General features: G+C 41.8%; 2 protein-coding genes across 6 annotated transcripts in view; one reads left to right on the forward strand and one right to left on the reverse strand.

Moving 5' to 3' along the window:
- Positions 1–650: 650 nt before the first annotated feature.
- Positions 651–2,715, forward strand: LOC104940890 (DNA mismatch repair protein Mlh1-like). The gene is made up of 5 exons (XM_010765898.1): positions 651–755; positions 835–999; positions 1,504–1,596; positions 1,678–1,788; positions 2,486–2,715. Exons 1-5 carry the CDS (start codon positions 666–668, stop codon positions 2,639–2,641), a joined length of 615 nt encoding a protein of 204 aa, XP_010764200.1. The 5' UTR covers positions 651–665; the 3' UTR covers positions 2,642–2,715.
- A 1,284-nt stretch (positions 2,716–3,999) lies between these two features.
- The window catches only part of lrrfip2 (leucine rich repeat (in FLII) interacting protein 2), a 21,354-nt gene continuing 14,478 nt past the window's right edge, over positions 4,000–10,875 (reverse strand). For 3 of the 5 annotated variants that reach the window (XM_010765899.1, XM_010765902.1, XM_010765900.1), the window contains 9 exons: positions 9,974–10,144; positions 9,799–9,891; positions 8,555–8,647; positions 7,820–7,921; positions 5,893–6,025; positions 5,260–5,430; positions 5,098–5,177; positions 4,892–4,996; positions 4,000–4,812 (listed from right to left, as the gene is read on the reverse strand). In XM_010765899.1, the coding sequence (XP_010764201.1) occupies positions 4,702–4,812; positions 4,892–4,996; positions 5,098–5,177; positions 5,260–5,430; positions 5,893–6,025; positions 7,820–7,921; positions 8,555–8,647; positions 9,799–9,891; positions 9,974–10,144 (1,059 nt within the window). In that variant the 3' untranslated portion in view covers positions 4,000–4,701. The remainder of the gene's footprint in view (positions 4,813–4,891; positions 4,997–5,097; positions 5,178–5,259; positions 5,431–5,892; positions 6,026–7,819; positions 7,922–8,554; positions 8,648–9,798; positions 9,892–9,973; positions 10,145–10,875) is intronic. The other 2 variants (XM_010765901.1, XM_010765903.1) reach the window with 1 other exon arrangement.

Here is a 10,875-nt window from a genome sequence, read left to right on the forward strand (position 1 = left end):
TAACACAAAGCATCTAGGCGAATCATGAGTGAGGGGGTACTTATAGAATGGAGACCAGCTCAAGGGGTAGGTGACGCAAAAAAGGTTGGGAACCACTGCTTTAAAGGGTTGATGGGGGCAGCAGAACAATTTATTTTAGCCCCCTAAAGAAAGTCCAACCAAATATAATGAAGATCAGTTTAAGTGTACAGTCAGTTTGGAATATTTCCCCTCCTTCATCTCGCCTTCAGAAAGTCTGGGAAACTACTTCCTGTATGTTTTACAGCCACCAGACTCCATCTACAAAAACTGTAATATTAACACTGTAGAGTACGGGAGTTGCTGGTGTATCGCTGTCTTGATCACTTTGTTTTTGTGTGTTTTACCAAACCGGATTTACCACATCACACAATAACACAGACTAACTTACTGATCGAGGCAGCATTAGACCAGCAACTCCAGTATTCTACAAGGTAATATTAGCGTTTTTGTTAATGGAGTCTGGCGTCTTTGAAGCATAACAGCTTCAGTTCTGTCTGATGGCAAGGTAAAGCGGGGAAAATATTCTAAATATAGCACACACTTAAACTGATATTGATTATTTTGATCTAGACTCGGAAGTACAGCACGCAACCCCGTTAAAAAAAACATGTGAAGTTATTTCAGTCAGCTACTTTATTTCCCATATGATACATTTTTTATTCTGCTGCAGCCAGGAGCTTTTCTACCAAATACTCATCTACGACTTCGGGAACTTTGGTGTATTAAGACTATCTGTAAGTATTACTGTTTCTTGAGAATCATTAGTATGTACTTTGCAGTTTCTGATTGATATGCCTGATAATGTGCACTCAGACCCCAGCTCCACTCTACGACCTAGCCATGCTGGCTCTGGACTCTGAGGAGAGCGGCTGGACAGAAGACGACGGCCCTAAAGAAGGCCTGGCTCAGTACATAGTGGACTTCCTGAAGAAGAAAACTGAGATGCTGGGGGACTACTTCTCTGTGGAGATAGACCCGGTATGTGGTATTAGGACAGTGATTGTCTGTCGGGAAGATAATTCTCTAAAAACACACAAAGTCTCCAAATACATTTTCCCTGCAAATGTCTTTCTATGGAATACCAGAGGGAAGTTTCTAAGTATGATACTTTATTTTTTGAGTTAAGAATCGGGTAAAAAAATATGTTTTGGTTGGTGAAGTGAGTTTAACCATTCTCAATGTCCTCTAAACACAACGTACACATTTAGTTATTAGAATGTAACATAACATTACAAAATGTTGTCCTATTTATCAAACATGCAGTAGTTGCATTTCAGTCTTTTGTGACCAGAATAAGAATAATTACTGATGAAAATGATCCTGACAACAATTTTTCCACCCGTTTCCTACATGAGAAAAAGTAAAAGGTACTTAACGAACTATAGAGCATTTCTTAGATAAGAATTGATTCTTTGTCAGCAAAACATGACATTATCAATCTACTTTTACACATGCTTTAAATCTGATCTTTGTACATTCTAGGAAGGGAATCTGACCGGGCTGCCGTTACTGCTCGACAAGTACTCCCCGGTGATGGAGGGTCTCCCCATGTTCATCCTGCGCCTGGCCACTGAGGTGAGTATCTCTCTGCTCCATTATGGTGAGATTCTGGAGATGAACTGTGTCTGAAGGTTTGTGCTTGGTGGTGTTGTGCAGGTGAACTGGGACAATGAGAGAGAGTGCTTCAGAGACTTCGGTAAGGAGTGCAGCATGTTCTACTCCATCAGGAAGCGCTACATCCTGGAGGCCGAGCCCGGAGAGGAGCAGGTGGGGAATAGTTTGAAGTAGGGTTGTATAAGGTACTTATTCCTAGTCAGTGCTTTCCCCACAATGGATGGTGGCTTGCACGCCTTATATTTGGAGTGCTAAGAAATGTTCTTCTATTGACTGTGCCAGCAACATATAGTCACCTTTTAAAAAAAACAAAACATTCAGTATTAGTTTAGTGTGTCAATGGGACAACTCAAGCAACTTACAAACAAAAGCTTCGTTCTTTAAATCCCCCCGACTCCATTGACAAACAGACTCACTTAACGTCGCAGAAGACAGGAGTTTTTGGTGTACTGCTTCTTCCATCAGTTATTTTGTTTATTATAGCTTGATAACACAAATGCACTATCCAAACATGGTGTCGGTAGACCAGCAGCGTCTGTGTTCTGCAGGATAAAATGACTGTTTTTGTAAATGGAGTCTGGTGGCTTTGAAGAGAGCAATGTAACTGCCTAAGTTATCTTATCAGTAAAGGCTGTCTAACGCCAAGTAGAGTGCTGTGAGTATTCTAAATGTAGCGTACACTTAAACATACATTTCCCCCCTGCCCCATCACAGCTGTAGGCTTTGCCTGTACCGATACTCCTGCCTGCTTCTCTATTGATAACTACCTCATACTCCCAACAGTCCTGTTCACTTCCTTTGATTCAATATAATATGAATGCTAAAGAACTGACATGTGATGTTTTTTCAGGAGGCTGAGGTGAACTCATGGCGATGGAAAGTCGAGCACGTCATATTCAAATATTTCCGAACCCTCTTCAGTCCTCCGAAGAACTTCAGCGAGGACGGCACTGTGCTGCAGATCGCCAATTTACCCGACCTCTATAAAGTGTTTGAGAGGTGTTAAAGGATACTCAGTCCAACCAAACATGCTGCTCCTTTATGTAACATTTGTGCTGTAAATAAATACTTTGTGTAAAACAAGGCTCCAGATGTGTCTTTGCAGAGAGACACCATATTCCATGATGTCATAGTTAATCCTAAAAAGCCCATTCAAATGTGCCAAGGCTACACATGGTTTTCTAAAAGTAAGACCTGGGACAGGCAGCCAGGAAAAAGTGAATCAGGGTCACACATCCCATAAGGTTACAGACACAGTGCCAGCACATTAGCTGGGCTTTTACTGCATCTACATTTCAGTCTGAGACACAGAGGAAGTGTGGAGGATTAGCGCTCGGTGGGGAGGAAATAAACACCGCAGCTAATTGTTCCACTTTATGGACTTCAACGTAATCATCAGTTTGTAACACATTTAAGCCTGGAAAATTGAAGGAACCTGTATTAAGCTTTTGGGGGTTTTCCATTTCCTGTAGTGTTAAAGGTTATTGTATATTTAAATGTTCTGCAAAGACTAAAATCCCAAAGTTCCCTCCAGAGGGAGTTTCTCTCCCACACACTCCCCTGAAACGCCTCCATTGGACTCCTTTGTTTACTTCCGTAACTTAGTGACATCACTATGTAAGGTGCGGGACATCTCTAAAGGGGTTGACCAATCACAACAGAGCAGGCCAGCTGACCAATCAGAGCAGACTGGGCTCTGGTTTCAGACAGAGGGTGAAAAGAGGTGCTGCAGCACAGGCAGTATGAGAAAATAAAGAGCTTTTTGATCATTAAAACATGGAGACACGTCACAGTAGAGACACTACATACAAATATGAACCTGAAAATGAGCATTATAGGGCCCCTTCAAAGTAATGCCAATTAATGCAATTAGCACCATAAGTCAAAAACAGCGCTAAGTGAAACAAGACAACCTCGGCCTTGCTACAACAACTTGCAGAATTGCAAAAGAAATACCTAATTTCACCCCTTTTTAAATGTCAACTGAACAATGCTGTTCACTAAAGCAAGAGGAAGTCACTTCGGGATGGCTGACATGTCCCGAGCAGGAGTTAGGCCTGGGGGTGTGATAAGCATGTTAACAGAAAGGCACCAGCGTGTGGTGTTTGTTGAAACCATGCAGGAGGGCGGTGGTTTTTAGGTGCTCACCGCAGGGCTGCTGCGGGTGGAGCCGGCTACAGCATAATATGCCCACTTTAAATGAAGAACCTGCAAAAGTATTTTCCTGTCTTATGAAATAGCAACTGAGGGTTCATCTTCCGGAAACCAATGCAAAATGAACAATACAGAGTATAATGATACTACAACGGTAAAAAGCAAAACTGCACACTGAACAAAATAAAGGATTCAGATTGTATACACAGTTCTGTAAATTACATTTATTCTCAAGAAATCTTTTAAATATTTGAAAATGTTCAATGAAACCGCAGCAGACACAGTTGGTTCTACATACATTTCAAATAATGACTGCACCTTTTTTTAAATACATCATTCTGTACCTGTTAAAACGATTATTGTTTTTTCCGTGGAGCCGTGCGGACCCCAGATCTCCGAGTGTGAAAAGGCACTTCACTGTGAGGGGAAGCCGGGAAGGTGCGGCGGGGCGGAGCAGCCGTGAGAGTTGAAAAGTTTAAAAAGCATCATAATATTCATTCATGCAACTTATCAAAAAACAAACAAAGAGTACAGCCAAGCACCCAGCCAGAGAGTGAAGATCTGTGGATAACAAGATGCAGTACATAGCTCTGAAGATTAAGTAGTGATTAGAGATTTCCTCAGATGTATCTCCCAGCAACTTAATAGTTTTATTAGTTTCTGAGTCATTCCTCCCAAAGCAGCGGCGGCCTGCCAGGCAAAACCAACGCTTCCGTTTAAACAAAAAAAAGAGAGGACACAGTTCCGTTTGTCGCCTGTGCTACACCTTGTTTTTCGTTTTTAAAGTGTTTTTGGTTAGCTACAAATCTCAAAAGTGTTACAGATAAAAATGGAAATGTGCTCCAGACACAATATGGCAGTCAGAGGTCTGAGGTGCGAGTTTAAGGGCTTCTGTGGTGACGCTGCCTTGCCTCACTGCTGCGACAGGAGGGCGTTCCTGTTGGCCTTCATCTTCTCCAGGCGCTTCACTAGGTGGTTGTTGGTCATCTCCATCTCCTCGTTCTTATCCAGAGCCATGCGCAGCTGCGGGGGAACAGAGGGGGGGTGTTACACTCTAAACTTCTTCTTTTACCGTTTCATTTTACAAAGTCCAAGTCTTTACCTCTCGTTGAAGTCGCCGTTTTTCTGTTTTTAGTTCGTCTTCTACTTTCTCTGAACTATCTGCTGATGCCTTGTACCTGGACACTTGCCCTTCAAGTCTGTTGATCTGGAAAACGGACACATAAAATAAAAGACTTGATGAATTAGAGCCCTGAAATGTACTACTTTTAGAAATCGGTTTGAAAAGACCTTTTTTTTTTCACTTACATTTTGTTCCATTGTTCCTAATTCCTGTTCTGCTTTAGAAAGCTTGAATTTGTATTCACTCATCTGTCTGTTGGAATCTCCTGCAGACAGAAACACCAACCGGTGAGTTTAAAAAATACAAAAAGAAGTGTTCAAATGTGTTGTTGTGCTGGACCAACTTACTCTGCATCTCGATGATGTGCAGGTCTGTACCGTTCTCCATCCTCTCTCCGTCTGTGTATGCGCTGTCCATCTTTGAGTGCTTCTGCCTCTCCTCCTCCAGCTGGTTCTTCAGCTTCCTGATCTGAGCCAACAGTTCATCTTTCTCCTCCGCCAACTTACGTAGCCTGACATCTACGGACAAGATGGAAAACACATTAAGCTCAGGCAATTTAAGAAGTCAAGCTGAGTGAACTGGAGTGTGTCCAGCGTGCTAAAACACAGTCACTTGTTTATAAATGTCTTACGTCTAAATTAAGTGGTGCTGGGATGACTTTATATTCGGCCAACCTGGAAGTTGTTTGACTTAATGTGTAATCTCCACACATTAAGATTTTAACACACACTCAAATGTTAAAGTGTAAATGCAACAGCTGAGAGAAAAAGGCCACCATTAGGCTACAAACTAACCACATCACGGTCATATGACTTCACATCATCACCGCCAAGCTAAAGGTGGCTAATGTTTGCTGTGTTGGTGTTTAAAAGTCTCAGTTAGCCACTTGCTAGCATTTCCCAGGTTTAAGGACTCGTACTTGCTTTACACACCTCTTAGATTTAGGAACGTATGTAAACAGAATGCTTTCCGTGACTCACCCAAAGGACCCTCCCCGGCAGACTCCAGCACCTGCGCGGCCTCCTGGGAGACCACCGTGATCCCCGAGGACAGAGGCTCGTGGTTCACATCTCCATTGGGTGTTCCGTCGGAGATGATGACCAGCCCGTGTTTCTGTGGCGAGAGAACACACGTTACTGAGGACCGGCTCACTTCCTCTATAACACAAACCCCCCCACCAAACACAGCCTACTTTGTGGAGGAAATCCAAAAGAAACAACCTATTTATTACCTTACATGTTTTATTATGTTGTCCTATAAGTATTGTTAAACTGCAAAGATAATATAAGCATAAAGTCATCTGTGTGTCAGAGGTTGAAGAGTGTCCATGTGAAAATCTGTTAACAGGTATGTTAAAAAAAAAAGGTACCCAACATGAGTAATAGATGTTATTCTGTTAAAAAGGGTATTTGTAGTTCACTTAAGACATTTACATTTCTTATTTTTTTGTTGAATTTTTGTTTTTGTAAAGCCTTTACGTCGTAGTAAGATGGTTGCATACCGGAATATCCTTTTTAAAATGTATACTAACATTTTCAATGAATATGTTTTTGTTTTCCCTTTAATTGAATGCCTTATTTTTATTCATTTAATTTTATGTGCAATCTTTTTGGAATATTGAATTTGATTTGATTAGGTAAACCCTTGCAAAAGTACAGCCTTAAATAAATAACAAGGGTCCGCACAAAGTAATGAAAAGTCATTGGTCTATGTTTGGTCAAATGTAAGGATGCACAATATATAGATGGCCAATATATGACTGGCTGATAATTAAGTTATCAATTGGCGTTGTAATTATTTAATTTCAGCATATTATCGACGTCTAATAATAATGTGGAGCATGGCTGAGTTGTTATTTCTCTGCTCTCTAGGTCACCGTTTATATGAGGATGAGCTCCATACACACACGGGACTTTGGATCAGAGAGGCCAGAGGAGTGAGGGTATATTTGACTAGAGTCCTGTAAAACACTGGAGAATCTGCCAGAGAGGCAGTAGAGAACATGATCTCACTGAGATATGACTTCTTCGGCCGCGCTGCTCCCAGCCAACTCCCTGCCCTACCCTAACTCACAGACAGTCTGCTCTGTAGAGCTATATGCTGTTAGTTATGCTAAAGAAATATACTTTTGAGTGGGTTAAAGAATACTTCGTTGTTGCAGGTAACAGCTTGGCTCAATTGGCTATGCATCTTAAAATTAGCTGCACTTTTGTGGACTTTGAGGCAGAGATCAAGCAGCCTTTCATCTCTACCAGCAGCATGATGCCACAGGAGCTATCTATGATGACACAGATCATATTTAAGTATTAATAAGACGTAATTCTCATTATTTTTGTAACATATACACACTTAAAAAAGGAGCAGTGGTTATTGTATCTGCTACATATACCAGTTAATTATCGGTTGCTGCTATATAGTATATTGTAGTATATTGAAATGGCGACTTTTTTTTTTTAAATGTACCCTCCTGGAGGTGCATTAACCAAACCCTAAAGGCCCAAAATAAAAACACTTTGTATTATTTGAAAGCAGCATGTGTCAGGATTTTCCTAATCAATACATTTTTTTGTCAGAATACTTTCAATATATGTCGAGTCTCAGTTTTTAGAAAAGCATTCTATATCTGTTGTGCAGTCATATGCAAGACGACACCATTTGAATTGACAACACACTCAATAAATAACAAATGCAGCCTTAATGTCCCGTAGTGCACTGCAGGCAGGGTCAGGTGAGCCAAATGGCTTAGGGAAAACCAGCAAGTATTGAAAAATAAAATGAAATGAAAACAAAGAAGCAGAAGTGCAACACAATAGAAGGTCTGACGGCATTAACTTGTTTAGTTCCAACAGAAGAATACATAAAAAGTTGATTTTGGCCAGCATGTTGTTTCCCTTAAGGAAGACGTACCTCTCCTGCTTTGGCCTTCCCCTTGATGTCAGAAAGCTCATCTCTGAGCTCGTCTCTCTCACTCCTAATGCAATCAAAGTACTCTTTCTGCCTCTCTAGGGCCTGGCCACACACACGGAGAGGAAGAGGAGAAAGAGGCAGAGGAGAAGTTGGAACGACTCTGGAGGACAGACATGCAACACCACGTGCTACAGGAGGACATCACCGTGCACACACATGCACATCGAGGACGAAGAAACAAACACACAGATGACAAAGTTCAAAGGTGTGGAGGAGGATCGGGAAGGAAGATGTTGGGAGGTAGATCGGTTTGACTTTCTAAAATTAACCACATAATCATTATGCTTTATTTACTTAGACCTCTATTACTTAACAAATTAACAGATCCACAAGTGTAACATGCATATCATGCCTGAATATGTGGATAATACTTCTTTACATTTGTAATTCACTTGATTATCCTACATTTTCTATGTCACAGTAAGCTTCAACATGGTGCTGGTGCGCTTGCATTGTTAGCCGGGGTCACAGGATCCAAACCAAAAGCTGTTATTTGGACATGCACAATTCCAAACTGTGAGAGTAAACATGTCCAGGTAAAGCCTAAAGGGTCTCCATCATGCAGAGACAGCATGAGAGGCAAAAGAGGGGGGTAAACCATGTCTAAAGGTCGGGAAAAGCCCAGCCCTCTTTTGCCCCCCATGCTCTGTCAGAGCACCCGAGGGGACCTCCTACCCCGATCTTTTTGTCCTTCCAGTTTATGGTTTCCTGCAGGTCAAACACCTCTCTGGTGAGGGCGTCTAACTTAGTCTGCATTCGCTGGCTCTCCTGGAGCGGCGTGGAGAGGCGACACAATACAGGATAAGAAGAGAATAGGAAATATTGAATGGAACAAAGACAAAAGAAGGGAATATGTACATAAACACTGACACATCAGGGTCTCCGTTGTCCTGCTGTGATTACTGCTTTTCTTAACCGGGAAAATCTCCCCTCAGTTATTAAAGACGTAACAAAGAGGGTCTTAGCAGAATGTTTTAACTGGCTGTTTTGGACCGAGTTTTGTGAAATGTGCTTTATTTACTTGGTTTGGTAATGTGGGTTAGTTAACAACTATAAACTACAGTATGCTTGGGATTGAGTCACTTAAGCTCAGCAAAATACCAAATACATGTAGAGAAAGAAACCAAACTGTCAGTATTCTCATTGCCATGAAGTCTGTTAGAGTTCCGTATATTGGCAACTTCTGTTTAAAGGACCCTCGTGTGAAAAATGTAAATAAGAGAGAGAGAGACTGGCAAATATTAACGTCTGCTCTGCAAAGGGTCCACCTCCTCCATGTAGCCTGCCTCGATTTGGAATTGAAGAGCAACCTGCTTTTCAACACAAATATCACATAAAGTGTGATATCATTCTTTATTTAGCCTGCTGATTAAATGTTTACATTTTTTTAAGGATCATTTTTGGGGCTTTTCATTCTATTTGAAGTGCAGATAGACAGAAATGGAGAAGAGCGAGTGGGCGATATGCAGCAAAGGGGCCCAGGTCAGATTTGAACCTTGGACGCTGCAGTAAGGACCAAACATGGGTCCACGGCTCAACCTGAGGCAGCAATAGTTACAAAAACACAGATAATATTTGACCAGAAATCCTCCTATTTGCCCAGGGCAATTGGGCCAGTTGACTTATCTTGGAAACCCTGATGTGAGAGACAGAAATGAGAGATGGTGAAACGGGGTAAGAAGAGACTCGATTGAGGAGAAAATGCTGAGAAAGCGATGAATATAGTGTTCAGAGTCAGATAGGAAACGGAGCTGAATGTCAGAAGGGAAAAGGGAGGACCCTCAGAGGCAGGCCGGTGCCAATCAATCCTTATCAAGTTCCTGCAGAACAGAGGCTCCTCTGCAGCGACACCTTTCACAGTGCTGAGGGAGAGCAGTGTGATGTGGTCACACAAACCGTCTGTACTTCTAACGTCTTACCTCTATAAGCTCATCTCTCTGGCGGATTCCCTCTTTCAGCTCGTCTTGTTTATGCTGCAGGACTGTACACGTGTGCTTTTGTCTTTCTAGGTCCTGGAAACATGGACATATGATCATTTGTAAATGTACCTTAATGAAATAGATTTAGAATAAGCTTTCTTTGAAGATGCATTACCTTTGACTTGTCTTCCAGCTCCCTCTTCATCTCGGACATTTGCTCCTCCATCTCCTCGATGACGTCCTTTAGTGTGTCCACCTGGTAGATGAAGTTGCCTTTGTCGTTGTCCAGCTGTGCGTTGGATACCATGGCTTTCTTATACTTCTCCTCCACCTCTGCAAGTGACTCCTGATAAAGGTTGGAGCATGTTAATAAGCAGAGTAAAAGCACAGCTCACCCACAGAACATGCACCAGGTGGGGTTTCTGGTTTAATCATGAAAAACACACACTAAACACGTATCTTTGTATTTCCCAATGTAAGAATAGGTTAAGGCATCATTCTAGCCCATTTGTGGTATTATTCTATTTGAAATGGAGGACTAATAATGTGGTGCGAGTTAATCCTGCAGTTATAAGAATGCGTTGAGTCACTTTCTTTAGTGAAACAAGGCGATGGTGTGAAAAAGGGATCTGAAAGAGAGAACTAAAAGTGGATAATAAGATCTCAAAGAGTCTAAAGCTAAAAGTGCATTAGCTGTGTCAAACTCTACCAAGAACAAGCCAGGACTAATTGGTTAGTAAACTACTTTTATCTATAAGAAACATACTTTCTAAGAGAATGAGAAAGGGACAGCCAGAAGGCCATCCAACACTGTGGCCTGGGTGGAGAGGACTTTAGATTGTAAAGCATGACTGTTATCTGTCAGCAGGTGGAGCATTTTAACTCTTCTTCGGACAACTTTGAACCCAGTGGAATTGTGGGAGTGTCTTCGTGTCAGGCCACAAGCAGTGAGTTGGATCAAAACAGGAAGTGGAGGGAAGATCATGCAAAAAGAAGGATCATTACGCAATTCAGACTGGTGTTAGGAGCTACAGGAGGGGGGGTATGAGTGGAGGATGTTGTCCTATAAGTATTGTT

The sequence above is a fragment of the Notothenia coriiceps genome, unplaced genomic scaffold (assembly GCF_000735185.1).
Source record: "Notothenia coriiceps isolate Sejong01 unplaced genomic scaffold, NC01 NC01_scaffold00002823, whole genome shotgun sequence".
NCBI lineage: Eukaryota > Metazoa > Chordata > Actinopteri > Perciformes > Nototheniidae > Notothenia > Notothenia coriiceps.

Bases quoted from the DNA above. Each gene is read 5' to 3' on its own strand.
- LOC104940890 (XM_010765898.1), top strand. From the start codon at position 666: ATGATACATTTTTTATTCTGCTGCAGCCAGGAGCTTTTCTACCAAATA. The intron at 756-834 runs GTAAGTATTACT...ATGTGCACTCAG, and splicing joins TTGGTGTATTAAGACTATCT to ACCCCAGCTCCACTCTACGA. The intron at 1,597-1,677 runs GTGAGTATCTCT...GGTGTTGTGCAG, and splicing joins TCCTGCGCCTGGCCACTGAG to GTGAACTGGGACAATGAGAG.